Source organism: Loxodonta africana, chromosome 1 (genome assembly GCF_030014295.1).
Source record: "Loxodonta africana isolate mLoxAfr1 chromosome 1, mLoxAfr1.hap2, whole genome shotgun sequence".
NCBI classification, from domain to species: Eukaryota; Metazoa; Chordata; class Mammalia; order Proboscidea; family Elephantidae; genus Loxodonta; species Loxodonta africana.
Window position 1 is genome coordinate 110782414 of NC_087342.1, and position 19595 is coordinate 110802008.

Genomic DNA, 19595 nt, shown 5'->3' on the forward strand with positions numbered 1-19595 from the left:
AAATTAAGTAGGAAGATAGTGTAAGGTTTTATGCATAGGAAATGGATTTATAAGCCTCTGTGGAAACTGTGGTGGCGTAGTGGTTAAGTGCTATAACTGCTAATCAAAAGGGCAGCAGTTTGAATCCAGCAGGTGCTCCTTGGAAACTCTATGGGGCAGTTCTGCTCTGTCCTATAGGGTCGCTATGAGTTGGAATCGACTTGATTGATGGCAGTGGGTTTGGTTTTGGTTTTTGAAGGTACTCAACAGTAAGGGATAAATTTTAGAGGAAAAAAGTTCATATAATTTAAATTTAATAAATTTTGGTTTTGGTTTTTGGGTGTACTCAACAGTAAGGGATACATTTTAGAGGAAAAAAGTTCATATAATTTAAATTTAATAGGTGATGTGGTATTGAATATAATTTGATAAAAGAGACATGGAGATCATTGTAGATTACTCCTAAAGTTCATGTGATGTGTTTTTAGTTCTACCATTTTAAACTTTATCCAGAGTTTCCTAAAACTTTTATTTTCATGCATAATTACGGTTTGTTTGCATATAAACAATTTATGCAAGGTTTTTTTTTTTCCTACTCTTCAATAAGTCTTGAACCTGGAGAAAAGCCAAGTAATGAAACTATATAAAATGGCATGAGGAGATAAAGCAAACTTAAAAACATGTAGATATTGAGCTAGAAACTCCTAGTATAACACCCTCATTTTTTAGCAGAGAAACAAAGACTTTGAGAAGTTATGATTTACGTATTTTTCTACATACATATTCTCCTTACAAGAACCAGGACTTCTAAGAATTTTGGCTTTCAGATTCCTTCTTGTGTACTTTCCTTGCTACTTCTGACCTTGTGGGTCCATCCTTTCAACGCCAGTGTGGTGATGTTTTTGAAACATTTTTTAACTTGGAGAAAAATCACAAAAATAGTATAAAGAGCCCCCATATTTATATATACCGTTTACCCATAGCCACCGATTGTTAACATTTTGCCCTGTTTGCTAATTTATTATTTACTCTGTCTTAGTCATCTAGTGCTGCTATAGCACAAATACCACAAGTGGATGGCTTTTACAAAGAGAAATTTATTCTCTCACCATCTTGTAGGCTACAAGTCCAAATTCAGGGCATCAGCTCCAGGGGAAGACTTTTTCTGTTGGCTCTGGAGGAAGGTCCTTCTCGTTAATCTTTCCCTGGACTAAGAGCTTCTCTGTGCAGGAACCCCGGATCTAAAGAATGCACTCTGCTCCTGGTGCTTCTTTCTTGGTGGAATGAGCTGCTTACTTCTCTCTTTTATATCTCAAAAGAGATTGGCTTAAGACACCATTCTAATCTTGTAGATCTCATCAATGTAATTGCCGGTAATCCATCTTATTACGTCATGGTGATAGGATTTACGACACACAGGGAAATCACATCAGATGATAAAATGGTAGGCAGTCATACAAGGGAATCATGACCTAGCCAAGTTGACAGATATTTCTGGGGGACACAATTCAATCCATGACACTATCTAAAAAAAAACCAGAACAAACCAGTTTCTGTGAAGTCAGTTCTGACTCATGACAACCTCATGTGTACAGAATAGAAATGTACACCATGGGGTTTTCAGTGGCTATGACATTTCAGAAACAGATTGCTAGCCCTTCCTTCTGAACCCACCTCTTGGGTTTGAGCCACCAACCTTTATGACTACTAGTTGAGTACTTAACAGGTTTCACTACCCAGGGACACTTACTCTATATATCAGTATATTTTTTACTTTTACCGTTTAGTTCTCAAGTGTGTATTTCCTAAGAACAAGGCCATTCTTTTATGTAACCATAGTATAATTATTAAAATTCCTCCCTCTAATTCCAATTAATACCACAGGGTACATTCTAGTCTCCGGTAATTTTACTTTTAAGCTCATCAGCAGTAGAGATGAATGAAATGAATAATTGAGCTTGCTTTAAGGGAATTTAATTTTCTTTATTAAAAAAAACCCAAAAAACCTGTCATCATTGAGTTGATTCCAACTCATAGCAACGCTATAGGACAAAACACAGCTGCCCCATAGAGTTTCCAAGGCTGCCACATCTTTCTCCTATGCAGTGGCTGGTGGGATCGAACTGCCGACCTTTCAGTTAGCAGCTGAATGCTTAACTACTGTGCAACCAGGGCTCCTTTTAATTTTCCTTATAGGTTTTAGCTATCTGTGCTTTTGCAAACCATACCATGTTGCTTTTGAACATAAAGGCAGTCTAGTACTAGACTTGGAAGGATGAATGCTTAAAGAGCAAATTATAATCTTCATTGTTATCAATAGACTGTGATGGGTATGGAAAACCCAACATCAACTCATCATCAGTTCTAACAGAACAAGGGTATACCACATGGCTTAAAATCAGGAAAGGTGTGCATCGGGATTGTATCATTTCACCGTACTTATTCAGTCTGTATGCTGAACAAATAATCCAAGAGGCTGGACTATATAATGCAGAACACAGCATCAGGATTGGAGATTAGTTAACAACCTTGACTTGCTGAAAGTGAAGAGAACTCAAAACACTTACTGATGAAAGGACAAACTACAGCCTTCAGTATGGATTACAGCTCAACATAAAGAAAACAAAAATCCTTACAACTGGACCAATAAGCAACATCATGATAGACAGAACATTGAAGTTGTCAAGGATTTTCTTTTACTTGGATCCACAATCAGTGCCCATGAAAGCAGCAACTAAGAAATCAGACAACATATTGCATTGGGCAAATCTGCTGTAAAAGACCTCTTTAAGGCCCCGGATAAGTAAAGCATTGTTGAAAAAGAAGAACAAAGTAGGAGGCCTTACTCTACCTGATTTTAGAACCTGTTATACCGCCACAGTAGTCAGAACAGCCTGGTACTGGCACAACAACAGATACATAGACCAATGGAACAGAACTGAGAATCCAGACATAATTCCATCCACATATGAGCAGTTGATACTTGACAAAGGCCCTCAAAAAGTTAAATGAGGAAAAGACAGTCTTTTTAACAACTAGTGCTGGCATAACTGGATATCCATCTGCAAAAAAATGAAACAAGACCCGTATCTCACTCCATGCACAAAAACAAGCTCAAAATTGATCAAAGACCTAAATATAAATTCTAAAACGATAAAGATCGTGGAAGAAAAAATAGAGACACTGTTAGGAGCCCTAATACATGGCATAAACAGTATACAAAACATTGTTAAGAATGCAGAAGAAAAACTAGATAACTGGGAGCTCCTAAAAATCAAACAGCTATGGTCAACCAAAGACTTCACCAAAAGAGTAAAAAGGCTACCTACAGACTGGGAAAAAGTTTTTAGCTATAACATTTCCGATCAGCGCCTGAACTCTAAAATCTACGTGATACTGCAAAAACTCAACTACAAAAAGACAAATAACCCAATTAAAAAATGGTCAAAAGATATGAACAGATACTTCACTAAAGAAGACATTCAGGTAGCTAACAGATACATGAGGAAATGCTCACGATCATTAGCCATTAGAAAATGCAAATCAAAACTACAGTGAGATTTCATCTCACTCCAACAAGGCTGGCATTAATCCAAAAAACACAAAATAATAAATGTTGGAGAGGCTGTGGAGAGACTGGAACACTTCTACACTGCTGGTGGGAATGTCAAATGGTACAACCACTTTGGTAATTGATTTGGTGCTTCCTTAAAAAGCTAGAAATAGAACTACCATATGATCCAGCAATTCTACTCCTTGGAATATATCCTAGAGAAATAAGAGCCTTTACACGAACAGATAATATGCACACGCATGTTTATGGCAGCACTGTTTAGAATAGCAAAAAGATGGAAGCAACCAAGGTGCCCATCAATGGATGAATGGATAAATAAATTATGGTATATTCACACAGTGGAATACTACTCATCAATAAAGAACAGTGATGAATCTGTGAAACATTTTATAACATGGAGGAACCTGAAAGGCATTATGCTGAGTGAAATTAGTTGCAAAAGGACAAATATTGTATAAGACCACTATTATAAGAGCTTGAGAAATAGTTTAAGCTGAGAAGAAAACATTCTTTTGTGGTTACAAGCGGAAGGGGGGGAGGGAGGGAGGGTGGGGGAGGACTATTCACTAATTAGTAGATAAGAACTACTTTAGGTGAAGGGAAAGACAACACACAATACAGGGGAGGTCAGCACAACTGGACTAAACCAAAAGCAAAGAAGTTTCCTGAATAAACTGAATGCTTCCAAGGCCAGCATAGCAGGGGCAGGGGTTTGGGGACCATGGTTTCAGGGGACATCTAAGTCAACTGGCATAATAAAATCTATTAAGAAAACATCTGCGTCCCACTTTGAAGAGTGGCATCTGGGGTCTTAAATGCTAGCAAGCAGCCATCTAAGGTGCATCAATTGATCTCAACCCACCTGGATCAAAGGAGAATGAAGAATACCAAGGACACAAGGTAATTACGAGCCCAAGAGACAGAAAGGGCCACATGAACCAGAGACTACATCATCCTGAGACCAGAAGAACTAGATCGTGCCTGGCTACAACCGATGACTGCCCTGACAGGGAACACAACAGAGAACCCCTGAGGAAGCAGGAGAGCAGTGGGATGCAAACCCCAAATTCTCATAAAAAGACCAGACTTAATGGTCTGACTGAGACTAGAAGGACCTCGGAGGTCATGGCCCCCAGACCTTCTATTGGCCCAGGACAGGAACCATTCCCAAAGCCAACTCTTCAGACATGGGTTGGACTGGACAGTGGGTTGGAGAGGGATGCTGGTGAGGAGTGACCTTCTTGGATCAGGTGGACACTTGAGACTATGTTGACATCTGCTGCCTGGAGGGGAGATGAGAAGGTAGAAGGGGTTAGAAGCTGGCGAAATGGACACGAAAAGAGAGAGTAGAGGGAGGGAGCAGACTGCCTCATTAGGGGGAGAGTAATTGGGAGTATATAGCAAGGTGTATACAAGCGTTTGTGTGAGAGACTGACTTGATTTGTAAACTTTCACTTAAAGCACAGTAAAAATTATTTAAAAAAGAAAAAAGACCTCTTTAAAGTATTAAAAAGCAAAAATGTCACCTTGAGGACTAAGGGGCGCCTGATCCAAGCTGTGATATTTTCAGTTGCCTCATAATGCAGTCGAAAGCTGGTCAGTGAATAAGGCAGAGTGAAGAAGAACTGATGCCTTTGAATTATGGTATTGGCAAAGAGCATTGACTATACCATGAACTGCCGGAAGAACAAACAAATCTGTCATGGAAGACATACAGCCAGAATGTTCCTAAGAAGTGCGGGTGGCAAGACTTTGTGTCACATACTTTGGACGTGTTATTAGGGGGGACCAGTTCCTGGAGAAGGACATCACGCTTGGTAAGGTAGAGGGTCAGCAAAAAAGAGAAAGACCCTGGATGAGATAGATTGACACGATGGCTGCAACAGTGGGCTCAAACATCGCAACAATTGTGAGAATGGCACAGGACCAAGCAGTGTTTCTTTCTGTTGTACATAAGGTCACTATGAATCAGAACCGACTCAACGGCACCTAACAACAACTGCTATAATTTTAGAATAAAAACAGAGGCAGTTTAATTAAGTGAATATTTCTTAAGCTGTGCTGAAGTTGTGATGGTACAAAATCCATCCCGCAGTCTAAAAGGTTAAGGTCTAGGCCTAGTGGATTTAGACAGATACAAACTCAAGCAAGTATAATTAGATCATAGAGTAAAATGATCTAAGTTTCCTTAGGTACGTACAGGAACTGTTGGAGGATATATTTCTAAATGGAATACTTCACAAATTTTCATCTTTTCAGAAAAGTTTCAGGAAACATTAGGAATATTATCTGTGACTCTGTAACTATTTTAGTTTGAATGTTATCTTCTAAACTCCTTTTTTTTCCCCCTTCTCCTAACTGTCCTTTGCTTTGTTTCCCTTACTGTCCTTTATTCATACTCTTACGATGGCATCTATACCTATCATACATGTTTACGTATCTTTCCTCTCCACAGGATTTCAGCTGTTTATGGGTGGAGACCCTGCCTTTTCTTCTTTCCCCACTGCGTCTTTATAAAGGCCCAAATCACTGATTTATTTTGTTTGTATTCTAGAGCTTTATGTTTTCTCTTACGTCACTTAGATATTTTTTGATAGTGTTGCCGCTTGGGGAAGCATAGTGTAAATAGAACTTGACAATCTATGTATGGAACAGGTAGCCCTCATACCAGTTGATTGTGTCATCTGTTTCCTGTGTCACAAGTGTATGGTATTTGTGGTTTCTAGGGAGAATAGATAAATCTCTGCTATGGCTGTTAGTGTACTCGTATAAAGCATTGCACTGTGAGAATAAAGTCAGAACTTGATCATTTAGTAGTATTTGTGTGACTGTTGTATTCCTAATTGACATGATATCTTGATTATAAAGAGGGATGGAGTATTGTTTTCTTCATGTTTCTTGGTTCATAAACACCTTTGAGAAGTGGGTAAAAGCCATGCACTGTTTTAAAAATACATATAATTTTATGAATAAAATTTTACATCTCATTTCATACGATTCATGAGTTGTTTTGATATACTTTTGAATTTTTTGAATAGATAATACATTCTCATAGTTCCAAAATCAAACTCTATAAACAGGTGTACCTTAGAATACTTGCCCCATCCAAGTGTTCTCCTCTGCTCTCTATGAGAAAGCATTTTTATTTTCTTTTTATCTTTCTGGTGTTCATTTGTGCTTATATGTACAAAATCAAATGTTCATATTTTCTTTTTTTCTTAAACAAGGTAGCATGCTCTGGTGGCCAGAATATGTTGCAGTTAAAACAATTTGAAAATTTTATTAAAACAACATAGTCACTTAGGGACCCGGACTTATAAAGGCTCTGTCCATCTTGACACATGGTTAATGCTTATAGAGGCAGGGAAAATAGAGCATGGCTTTTAAGAATCCCTTTTTTAAAGCGAGTTAGATTTTCATAATGAGAAGAGCATGAACTTCATGGCTATTTAGTATGACTGGTGGTACACGGTGGCCTTCTTGTTAGTTAAAGTTTCCATTTTTAAGTTGCCTCCCATTTCTAAGTGTTCTTCCACTGTATGTTTTCTGTTTAATTTTGTAAAGAGCTTACTAGGATTCTAAGTTTTCTAAGACTCTACTCTAACCTATATGAGTCAAACAAAGAATCAAATAATTGAATTTTTATTTTTGGTCTTTCTCGTTTGGTGGCAGAATCAGGTGTCTCATATAAAGCTTACTCCTAATTTTTAGGTGATGTATGAATGGAGCTTTAGCACAGTGTCTAGCAAATTTGTAACCACAGTAGATACTGGTTCTTTTTATACCACATTACTTCATTTCTTATTCCTTTCCCCTTTTCTTTTCTTTTTATATAAAAACCCATTGCTGTCAAGTTGATTTCAACTCATAGTGACCCTACAGGACAGAGTATAACTGCCCCCATAGGATTTCCGAGGAGCTGCTGGTGCATTCAAACTGCCAACCTTTTTGTTAGCAGCTGAGTTCTTAACCACTGTGCCACCAGTGCTCTGACTTCTTATATAGAATTAACTACATTTAAATATATGATAAAGTTATGTTAAGCAGAGCAGTTTTTATTACTGGGAGTTAGAACAGGATGGAGTTGGAAATCAGTGTTCCTCAATGCAGACGTTCATTCTTTAGAAAGATAGAAAATCATTGATAGGAATAAAAAGAGAAGAGGTCCTAGCAAATAGATTATACTCTTACAATTTTATGTTTCCTTTATTTGAGGATATTTGGTATCAATTCTAAAGTCAGAACTTAAATTTGAGGCCATGAAAAACCATTAGGGAACAAAAATAAGTACAGAAAAACATCTGGCTTAAATTTAGTGGTACATTATTACTTAGCGAGCTGTCCTTTTAGTAACTTCTGATGTATTTTGATATTTCTGTGGTTCACAAGTATTGGCTTTTCTCATTTTTGTGTTTCACATTAAAAGTTCGTATGAGTTAAAACTTACGGTGAAACGATCTATTGATGCCGTGTAAACTGAGCTCTTAAAATATGTACAAAATTTCAAGTGCATGCAACTGACCAGAATAAGAAGTCTGATTTACATTTGGTTTTAGTTCATTACATTTATAATTATAAATACTTGGAGCATTTTATTGCACTCTTCAACCTTACTTGAATTTTAGTAGCTTTGGTGAATTATATGTGTTAAAAATACACTTCCTTCTTTGCTTAACCTCTTTACAGTAACAGTGCATTCTAAATCTAGAGCTTTGTGATTATGGGGTGGGAAGTCAGTGGTTGAAGTGTACTATAATTTTTTTTTTTAAACTTTAATTTTTAGGCAGAGAGGTTCTGAATATTGATATGAATGCCAGGAAGTAAGTGCTTTATAAGGAGTGACTACTTAGAACTTTAGTGATGGTCGTAACCTAGTTCTTTAAGTTTTAATTTGAGAGAGTTTGTATCATGCATTATGGCTTGAATTGATGTCCACTATTCCAGTGTCTTTTTTCTTGTTTCCATTTTTTTTTTTTTAGTGCTTCTGTGTCTTAATAGTGTAATAGCCTGTCTTTTATTGGTATTTTTGCAGTCTTTTCAGTCAGTAAAATAGTGTATGTTCATGTGGTTGTTGTTAGGTGCTGTCAAGTTGACATTTGACTCAAAATGACCCCATGTGACAGAGTAGAACTGCCCCATAGGGTTTTCTAGGCTGTAATCTTTATGGGAGCTTGTTACCAGGTCTTTGTCCCAAGGAGCAGCTGGGTGAGTTCAAATCACCAGCCTTTTGGTTAGCAGCTAAGTGCTTAACCATTGCGTGACCAGGGCTCCTTTTGTTCCTAGTGTCTGTTAAAAAAAAATTATAGTAGATTGTAGTTATAAAATGTTATTTTTTGCTTAGAGAATTGTAATGTCATAGCCACTATCTTTGATTCTTTTACATAGTTTCCTCTTTAAATTGAATAAGTTTTTAAAAAAAAATCGACAAACCGAAATAAATGGGATGATCTTGGTTTGGCCAGTTAAATCCTAGCTATTACCACTAAGAAGATATTTCTGATTCTAGACAGAAATGGGCAATATTACTTGAGCCTTCACAGATAATTTCTTTCTCATGCCCTCAATATGGATTGAAAAGATACAGGATAAAACTTATAGAAAGCCACTTTGTATTTTCTATAGGAATGTCGTGAATTTACAATCTTTCCTGTTAGTGTTTTTTTTCTATAAAATCCAAGGTAAATTTTCAAATCAGGAAAAGTTTTGCTTTTCTAGGGAAATGATATATTTAATTTTTATGATAAAATGTTTCCTTTTTCATTTTGTCAGCTATACTTAGCCATTCTTTTTATTTAGAGTGTGTGTTTTTGCCGGTATTCAGATTCTACTTGTTTACTAAGTAGGAACTGCTTTCAGTTTTTCCCCTTGTTCTGTAAAATTCTAAGTCTTCTCCCCGACTTACGCAAAAAAGTTAAAAAAAAAAGTAAAGTAAAAATTTTCTGTGACTAATTTGTTCTGCCTCCACTTTATCCCTTGCTTTTAAGACACATTGATCAGGTAGAGGTTTTGTGTTTTTGAGGGAGGTTGATAATAAAGGACAAATATGGTTTTCTCATTTTATCTCTGTTATTGACTTGTATTCTTTTGATATCTTGTAAATCTCATTCAGTCTCATGACTTGAGCTATCATTATGCTTAAACTTCCAGATTTTTTTCTTTTGGCTAATCCTCCCCCCCCCCCCCCCAAGTTCTAGATTCATAAATCCCACTGACTAGCAAAAAATTTATTTAGGTATCTAATAAGCATCTCGTACTTAAGATGTCTAAAACTGATTGTCCACCCTTTTCCCTGTAGCTAAATCTGCTGTATACAGTCCTCCCATCTTAGTTAAAAATGGCAACTGCATTCTTCTTTTACTTAGGCCCAAATCCTTAAATATATGCTTTACTTTTCTTTTTATCTCATACCCCACGTTTGATTCATTAACAAATCTCTCACTACTAAAAAAAAAAAAACGAGAATCTGTGTTCTTTTTACCAATGCTACTACTGCTACCCAGGTGTCGTTTCTTGCCTGTGTAATTGCATTACCCTGCTATTTGCCATTACTTCCCTACTAAGTGGTCCTAACATTGTAGCCGGTAGTCCGGGAGTGATCACAGTCCAGAAGGGGGATTTATGTCAGCAACTTCAGTAGATTCCAAGTCCTTCCACTCAGTTTTCACATTTTATTTTACCTTGTTGAGATGAGATACTCAGCATTGTTGTTGTTTGTTAGGTGCTGTCGAGTCAGTTCCAACTCACAGTGACAGAATTAAACACCGCCTGGTCCTGTGCCATCCTCATAATCTTTGTTATGCTTGAGCCCACTGTCACAGTTACTGTGTCAATCCATCTCATTGAGGGTCTTCTTTCTTTCGCTGACCCTTTACCAAGCATGATATCCTTCTCCAGGGACTGGTTCCTCCTACTAACATGTCTAGTTCCTCATTTACTTTAATGATGAACTTGGATTGCTGCCATTAAATGCTTTGTATGTTCACCTGATCCTACTTTGTATTTTTTTTTTAGCACTCAATGCAGCTAACATACATTTTCCTGTTTGTTTTTTCCAAGAAGTAGTTATATTTTGGAGCTTTTGGCTGTTTTAATAATGAAGTCACTTTATATGGCAATAGAAGCTATCAAGCAGTTTTGCTTTAGAGATTTAAAGAGAGGGAGGGAGGTAAGGAAATCTAATTTTTAGGCTTAATGGAAAGATGACTTGCTATTATATTTTATGATTGTGACAGTGTTACGAATAAAATGCAAATACAGTTTTTCTACAAGCATAGCAACTAAAGGAAAATCTGATGGATAAAACATATAGACATAAAACCATTAGATATGCCATATTGCCAAGTTACTGTTCTGTCTCATTATGAGACCTTCCATTCTTCTTTTTTTAACCCCTCCCTCCTTTTTTTCATTCTAGTGACTGATATCTTTTTCTCCCTTTTATTTTGTGTTCATAAATCTTTGTCCTTCTGTGTGGTCCTGCTCTCTCTTACTCGAATGGTTCTCAATACTGAATATTTAAAACTCTTTAAAAATAATAGGAACTGAGCGAGGCAGTGTTTTAAGCACTTTATGGGAATCCTCATAGCCATCTTATGAAGAATTCCTATTTTACAGGTGAAAAAACTAGGTTCAGACAGTATAGGAAATGAAGTATGAATGAAGGGACTTGGTTCCTGAGTCCCTGTGCTTTGCGGCTATACTATGCTGCCTTCGAGCCATTGATTTAATAGCAGAACAGCATCACAGAAGAAAGGCCTGGAGATCTGCTTCTGTAAGCTTCACAGCCAAGAAAACCCGATGGAGCAGTTTTACTTTGTAACACATGGGGTCGCCATGAGTTGGAATTGACTCGATGGCAACATTTTTGGTTTTTCGTGGTAGTTTTGAAGTGAAATTTGGTAATTTTCGGTGAGCCAAAAATAATCAGCCTATCTTAGTAGCCTATCTGTTAGTACTGGATATTTTCAATATTTAAGCATCTATTCTAAAAAAAAAAAATTCTAATGATACATATTTTAATGACTGTATTAAAAGCTACAGTCACTAAACCCAAAAGAGAGCTTTTGTTTAGTACCCGTAATCAAACACACAGACTAAAAGTTGCACCTTTGAACCAACTGCTAAAGTTGCCTTTATCCATCTTTGATTTGTTAATACCATAGATTGTTTCACCTTAAATGCCTTTTAGGTAAGTACCTTATATACTCATCTGTGTCTGAATATTGTTTTGTCTGACAGGCTAGTTATTTAAGCAGTGTATAAAAAATACACCAATTATAATTCTTGCAATGAGGGAGCAAGATGGTGTGGAATTACCTTCCCACCATAAACGCTTAGAAAATTGCATAAAATATAGAAAAAATATTATCAGACAATGGGTGGTAACACAGGACTGGGATTCCTGAAAAAAGGGAAATAAACTAGGAGAGAGCCTACGATTGTCCTGGATTTCTGCCTGGAGGTAATTTCTGGGCTACAATGCAGGGAGGGGGAGGCGTAGCAGATGACTATCAATTTTGCTGAATTGTAGAAGCAGAAATGCGAGTTTAAGGAAGCTGGCAAAAAAACTAAACCCGTTGCTGTCAAGTTGATTCTGACTCATAGCAGCCCTATAAGACAGAGTGGAACTGCCCCATAGGGTTTCCAAGGAGCTGCTGGTGATTTCAAACTGCCAACCTTCTGGTTAACAACCGTAGCTATTAACCACTGCACCACCAGGGCAGCTAGAATTTGTGGCACTGAATACCTGAGGCGAGAGCAGTGTAGAGAAGGAGCTCCCCAAAAATGCTTTTAGTAGGTTCTCTATGCGTTTGACTGAATAGCAGTGTGTGTATACATACCTGTATTAATGTCCCCCCGTGCCCACAAAAAAAAAAAGTCATTGCTTTCAAGTTGATCCCTACTCATAGTAACCATGTTGGGCAGAGTAGAACTGCCACATAGAATTTCCAGGGAATGGCTGGTAGATTGAGACTTCCGACCTTAAGAGCTGTAGCTCTTAACCACTGCACCACCAGGGCTCCATATTAATGTCAAAGTATATTACAGGAAAAGAAATAGAGATAGAAAAGGGACATTTCATAATGATAGTCAGTTCATAAAAATTATATAACAATTCTAAGTATGTGTAAGCTAATAACAGAACTTCAAAATACATGAGACAGAAACTTCCAAAAGTGAAAGAAATAGACAAACCCACAAATAGGAGATTTTAGCATGCTTCTCTCAATAATGGATAGAACGAGTAGACAAAATTTAGTAAAGATTTAAAACACTTGAACAATATTAACACCTTACTGGAGCGAATTGACATCTGCAGAATAGTTCACCCAACAACTATAGTAAAATACATATTCTTTTGAAGTATACGTGGAATATTAACCAGATAGACCCTGTGTGTTGGGGCATCAGACAAGTCTCAACAATTTGAAAGAATTGAAATAATACAATTATGAAATAATAAAATAGGTTTTGTGATCATAATGATGAAATTGTTTTAGATACAGAAAGATAAAACAAAAATCAGTAATCTAAGCTTTCACTTTAAGCTAGGAAAAGAAGAGCAAATTAAAAGTAAAATAAGTAGAAGAAAGGAAATAGTAAGAGCAGAAGGCTATGAAATAGAAAAAAAATTTTGAGAAAATCAAGTTCAACAATTGAATTTTTTTTAAAAGATAAAAAAATTGATAAACCCCTAACAAGACTGATCAAAGAAAAAAGAAATTATCAGTATCAGAAATCTATTAAGGGGTAGCATTAAAGAACCTACAGACATTAAAAGGTTAATAAGGAGATAAAATGCCAGTAAATTTGATGGCATAGATGAGATGTACAAATTCCTTGAAAAGTACAACTTAGCAAAACTGACATTGAAGAAATAGAAACTCTGAATAGCCTATATCAAAGAAATTGAATTTATTATCAAAACTCTTCACACAATGAAAATTTCTTGTGTAGATATTTTCACTGTTGAGTATCAAGCATTTTATCTTACACAAATTCTTTTAGATTTTTTAGGTCTTTATGACTTTGATAATGTCATCATAAGAAAGATAATTATAGACCATTGTGCCTCATGAACAATGAACACAAACGCAAAAATTCTTAACAAAGTGTCTTTAGTCATCTAGTGCTGCCATAACAGAAATGCCACAAGTGTACGGCTTTAACAAAGAGAAGTTTATTTTCTCACAGTGAAGTAGGCTAAAAGTCCAAATTCAAGGTGTCAGCTCCAGGGGAAGCCTTTCTCACCAATCTTTCCCCAGACTAGGAGCTTCTCTGCGCAGGGACCCTGCCCAGGTCTAAGGAACGTGTTGTGCTCCTGGTACTGCTTTCTTATGAGGTCCCACTATATCTCAAAAGACACAATCCAGCCTTGTAAGTTGAGTCCTGCCTCACTAACACAACTGCAGCCCATCCTCCATCATTAACATCGTAAAGCAGGATTTACAACATATAGGAAAAGCACACAATACCGGGAATCATGGCCCAGACCAATCGGTACACATATTTTTGGGGAACATAATTCAATCCATGACACAAGGTATTCGCAAATCCAATCCAGCAAAATATATAAAGGTTAATGCCTCATGTCTAATGGGGGTTTATCCCAGGCATGCAAGGTTGGTAAAAAACAATATAATCTACAATATTAACAGTTGAAAGGAGAAAAACTGTATGGTCATCTCACTAAATGCAGAAAAAGAATTTGACATGTTAAGTACTTAAGATAAATTGATAAAGCTAACCTACATAAAACCTACAGCTATGTAGATAAATAGTGATATATCTGTACAGTAGAATACTAATCAGCAATTAAAAGGAATGAAATACAGATACATGGAACAGCATGGCTGAATTTCATATAAAGCCTGCTCAGAAAAAGAAGCAGACAGAAGAGGCTTTTGTACTGTCTGATTCAATTTATTTGAAACTCTAAAAAGGATAGACCTGAAGTGACAGAATGATGATGGGAAGTTTCTTGAGGTTAGGGGTAGGAAGGATTGGCTAGGATGGTATACCAACATTTTTTGGTGGGTGACGGAAACGTTTTAAATTTTGTTGTGTTACATGGTACATAAGTTTGTTAAAAATTAATGAAATGTTCTTTTAAAATGGGTCCATTTTATTGTATGTGAACATTCCCTCGATAGAGTTGCTTTAAAACTATATTACAAAAATATGTATCTTCTCCCCACCATATTAGCTTAAACTGATATTGAAAGTGACTGTGGTAGATTATTGTATTGGTTAGTATTATTTGTTAAGTCCATACAAGTTGTTTCTATAATCCAGTTCTAAAATATTCACAGATCTGTGATTGGGACTTTGTGGCTGTGAGATGTATTAAAATGCTTAAGAATATGGTTTTGGGATCTTTTAGAATTCAACACTGGCTTTGTTACTTGCTACCATATGGCTTTGGGAAAGGTTCTTAATTCCTCTTAATATTAGATGAGTTTACTCATCTGTAAAATTAGGAGTAGTAATGCTTAATGTTAAGCCCATGGCGGTAACCATACACAGTGTTTAGCAAAGTGTCTACCACAGAATAAACCCTGAATAAATGGTAGCTACTCAATTTTTTTTACTCTCTTTATTATTAACCCTGTTGTTGTTATTGTTATGCTTCAGCAGACTCCTTTAGTTTCATGTACTGGTACTACATTTTTCATTACTCTTCACCTTCAATTTGAAATTCTTCTGGGATTTTTTAGATGATTTACTCTGGAACTTTGTTGTTTAACTTTCTTAGATTATAAGGCCTTTTGAGAATCTGATAAAAGCTGTGACTCTTTTCCCCTAAAAATGTACTGATAAGATAACCCATACAGTTTTCCATAGGGGTGTTCATGGACTCACTGAAACCTATAAATAAGAATCCTACTTATTTAGCAAGAACATAAAAAAACAAACTTCCTTACCCATATAATGTTAAATATTCTTTAAAAAATATTGATTATTGTGTTTAAAAATTTCTGATGGCTGCTTTAAAATTAAAGTTACTTTATCCTAGTGTTAAAATGAAAGGTTGTCTTGAACTGTTCATTTTTTTAAAATGAAAATTTGTTAATATTCCCAGGTTTTATACTTAGTATCTCACTCCAACTTTGATCAGATTTGAATCATATTACTTTAAAAAATATATATATTTTATCATGTTTAAAGAAAGTTTACCCAGCAAATTAGGTTCCCGTTTAACAATTTCTATACAAAGTATTAAATGGTATTAGTTACATTTTTCACAGTGTGTTGTCATTCTCATTTTTCCCATTCTAGTTGTACCATTTCCAGGGCTCTAGTTTTCCTGCCCCTCATCTTAGCTTTAAAGTAATTTTTGACCTTCTGGTCTCGCATAGATGATTTTTTTAAAGGAGCTCATTACTCACGGGTGATATTCTTTATTTTACGAGCCAATCTGTTACTGAGCTAAAAGGTGACCTCAAGGGATAATTTTGGTTTAAGGTTTAAAGACTGTTTCAGGGTGATAGTCTTGGGGAGTCCTGTAGTCTTAACTGTTCCGGTAAGTCTGGACTTGTTAAGGATTTGAGTTCTGTTCCACATTTTTCTTCTGCTCTGTCAGGATCCATCTGTTGTGGCCCTGATCAGAACAGTCAGTAGTGGTATGAATCATATAACTTTTTTAAATGGTTATACTTTCTGTCTTTACTGTTTCAGTCTTGCATTATACTGTCTTTGTCCAAGACTTGAAAATTTTGATGTACTCTTGTTAAGGACCTCGTGTGATATGATTTCCTAGACTGCTTAGTTAATAATTTACTGTTAATACTTGAAGTCTTTGTTGTTTCAAATGACAGCAACAATGAAATCAATGTAAAATGGATTGTGTTCTCAGGTATTCAGTACTCAGTCACTGAATTCATTATTTTTATTCTGCAGTTTCTGTCTAGGAGGTATAGAATATACATCTTATGGAAAGGCATGTCAAGATTTTTGTGATTCTAGGTGTCATTCTTCAAAAACAAATTATTCTTTCAGAAATTGTTTTGACCGGGCCTACCTCACCCTTACCCTCTCCGGGGAATGGGAACGAAACTGTACTTGGACCAATTGCTCAGCCAAAGAAAATTCGAGGAATTGGATTTGGAGATATTTTTAAAGAAGGCTCTGTGAAACTTAGGACAAGAACATCCAGTAATGAAATAGAAGAGAAAAAAATTGAAAAGGTAGTAAAGATGCATTTTACTTAGATTACCTCATTTCATTCCTTTATTAAGCATTTTTTAAAATGGAAAAGTCAGTTTGCAACTCTATTCCTTTTTTTTTTTTTGAGGTGGTTATAATTTGTTTATAAAAAAGATGGCTGTGTGAAATCATTTTCTCCTCAAATTTACTGTAATATAATGTTTATGTTTGAATCTTACAAAATTAAAATCCTTGTTTTCTGGAGCTTTAACTTTTCTAAACGGAAACTTCAGACTTTTTAGTATCACGTTGTAAATATAAATAGAAAAGGGAATTTTTTTTGCCTTTTTAAGCTAAAATTATATATATATGTTTTTATTTTGAAGAAGACCTAAAATGGGCCTTTTAAAAATGATTTCACAATGAGAAGTAGCCATTACCTAACTTTCTTCTGGATTGTCAAGAATGGTTAAATTTACTAATCTCCCTCTCTGAATGTATGGAGACTTATTTTTCATTAGCATCTCACTTGCATTGTGAAATAAATGAAAGTAAATGTACTATAAATTTAAGGATCTAATAAGAAACTTTAAAATACACCCTTAAGTTTTTATTTTGGGAGCAAGATAGCTACCATCTTTAGAATATTTATTTCAGTGCTGTTTATGGTATATCAGTACCTTAGAGAGTCAGATAGGAGACTTTCCCCTAGACTTCTAGGTAGTTGATTAACCTGTAGTCCTTATTTGTATTTTTTGGTTTAACTCTTAAGGGTTTAAAATATTTGGGTATTTACGTAGTTACTTAGTTTAATTACATATTACTTATAAGACTGTGTTTTGGTTGGTGAAATATATTCTGAAGTTTCCTCCTACAGTCATTGTTTTCAGCATTTTGTTTTTCCATCTTAGTACATATTTCCTTATGTAATAATCAGTAAGGTTCAGGAAAGAGAACTGCTTCTATCCCACCCTCTCGTAGCTCTGAGAGTGTCTGATCTTAAGATTTTGGGACCTAATTAATTCTTAGTTTTAAAGAATTCGGGTAAAGATGAGAATTCTCATGGGTTTTGGAATTATGCCGTACAGCCATATAACTGGTAGGAATGTTGAAGAAGCAATTCTTGCATTAGGAAACATTAGGAAGAACATTAGCCCCTTACAACTCTAAAATTTGGGATTATATTGAATAGCTTTATTTGATTGATGGTTATATTGGTAACCTTTCAATCACCATTAATAATGTCCACTACCTAGAGTAGTTCAGAGTCACCATATATGATGGGTCTTTGAGACTTGCTTTGATCGCTGACCTTGGAATTACAAAGTAGGGAGCACATTTATGTTTGGAGGTGGCACCAGGTTGGAGGATATGGTAGAACTGGGGAGAAATTAAAATGAGTATCTTTATAAACAGGAAGATAAACAGAAAACACAGTGATAGGTAGGTTAGTGGTACGTTCACATTTTTAACTAATAAAATCTAAGGTCAAATGTGATGTTAAGTAAGTATATGATGATAAAGGACTTAACTGTAGTCAATTACAATGGAAAAATGTCTACAGGGCTATAGTTTTAAGATTGTAACATTATCTAAATGTTTTCATTCATATAGCAACAATGAAATGTAAAGACTTTGCTTTCTTCTCTAAATCTCTATCACACCTGGAAGAACTTCATTGCTGTTTAAGAGTACACTTTCTGGAGTTTGTCTTTGTAGGCTCAAATCTGGGCTCCGCTTTCAAATTACTGTTATTGTGGGCAGATTACTTAATTTTTCTCATCTATAAAAGGGTGAATAATAGTGCTTGTTTTTATGCAGATTGTTGTGAGGATTAAGTTATAATGTACCTGAAGTTCGTAGGCCAGGGATTGGTACATAATAAGTTCTCAAAAACTATTATTGGTATTTATTTTAGAGGTTCTGAAAATGAATGACAGTGCTGTATTGTAAGCATGAGAACATGTAATCTTAACAGAGAGTTTTAAAAAATTAGCAGTTCTGAGCTGTTATTTAAGGAGCTTTTGAGATCTTTATCTTTTTTGCTGAGTTTTCAGTCATATTACGTGACTATAAGTACCATTCAGGGAATGCTATATAACTATAAATGGAATCTTTGTTTAACAATACTGTCTTTACTCTAACTTAAAATTGTTGATACTATCCTTTTCTATTCTAGCCCTTACTCATACAGTCAGTAGGATCCAAAACTCACAGTATGGAGGTAACAAAAATAGATACTGAAGGTAAAATTAAAGGTAAGTTTTTGAAAAGAATTTTCAAAAACATTGGGAATACTAGGAGCATGCTCAAATTTATTATTAGTCTTGTTGAAGGCATTTGTTTCAGTGTACTATTCAATCAGAGTAATTAAATACTGCTAGATGTAAGCACCATGAAGTCAAGGATTTTGGTATGCCCTGGTCACTGATATATTCCCCTGCATTTAAAACTGAAACACAGTCGATACTTAATAGATATTTGAATGAATGATTAATTAAATTATTATTTACTGTATAGTATTGGCTGCAATTTTAAAATCTAAAGATGAGTTATTAAATTCATCTTTAAAATTTCTAGTGCACGTTGCTTTACACAAAAGAGGCTTAATATTTAAAGAATGAATCAGTTTGTATAAGCTACATTATTTGTGTTCTTTATTTCAGCTAAGGAATATTGCAGAACATTATTTGGTTATGAAGGTACTAATGAAGATGAACTTAGTTTTAAAGAGGGGGAGATAATCCATTTGATAAGTAAGGTGAGATGAAAACAATTTCAGTTTTTTAAAGTCTTGTTAATTATAGAAGTATTTTTGAAAATTCTTACATTCCCTCTAGAATGTAAGTTCTAGAGAGCTGGGACTTTGTCTTGTTTGTTTCTGTGTCCTGAGAAC

At 35.5% G+C, this 19595-nt stretch overlaps 1 protein-coding gene across 1 annotated transcript in view; it reads left to right on the forward strand.

The window, feature by feature from the left end:
• The window catches only part of CD2AP (CD2 associated protein), a 144952-nt gene that overhangs the window by 85494 nt on the left and 39863 nt on the right, over positions 1-19595 (forward strand). Inside the window, exons 6-8 of the mRNA XM_003404448.4 lie at positions 16553-16740; positions 18879-18957; positions 19366-19460. Of these exons, the coding sequence (XP_003404496.2) occupies positions 16553-16740; positions 18879-18957; positions 19366-19460 (362 nt within the window). The remainder of the gene's footprint in view (positions 1-16552; positions 16741-18878; positions 18958-19365; positions 19461-19595) is intronic.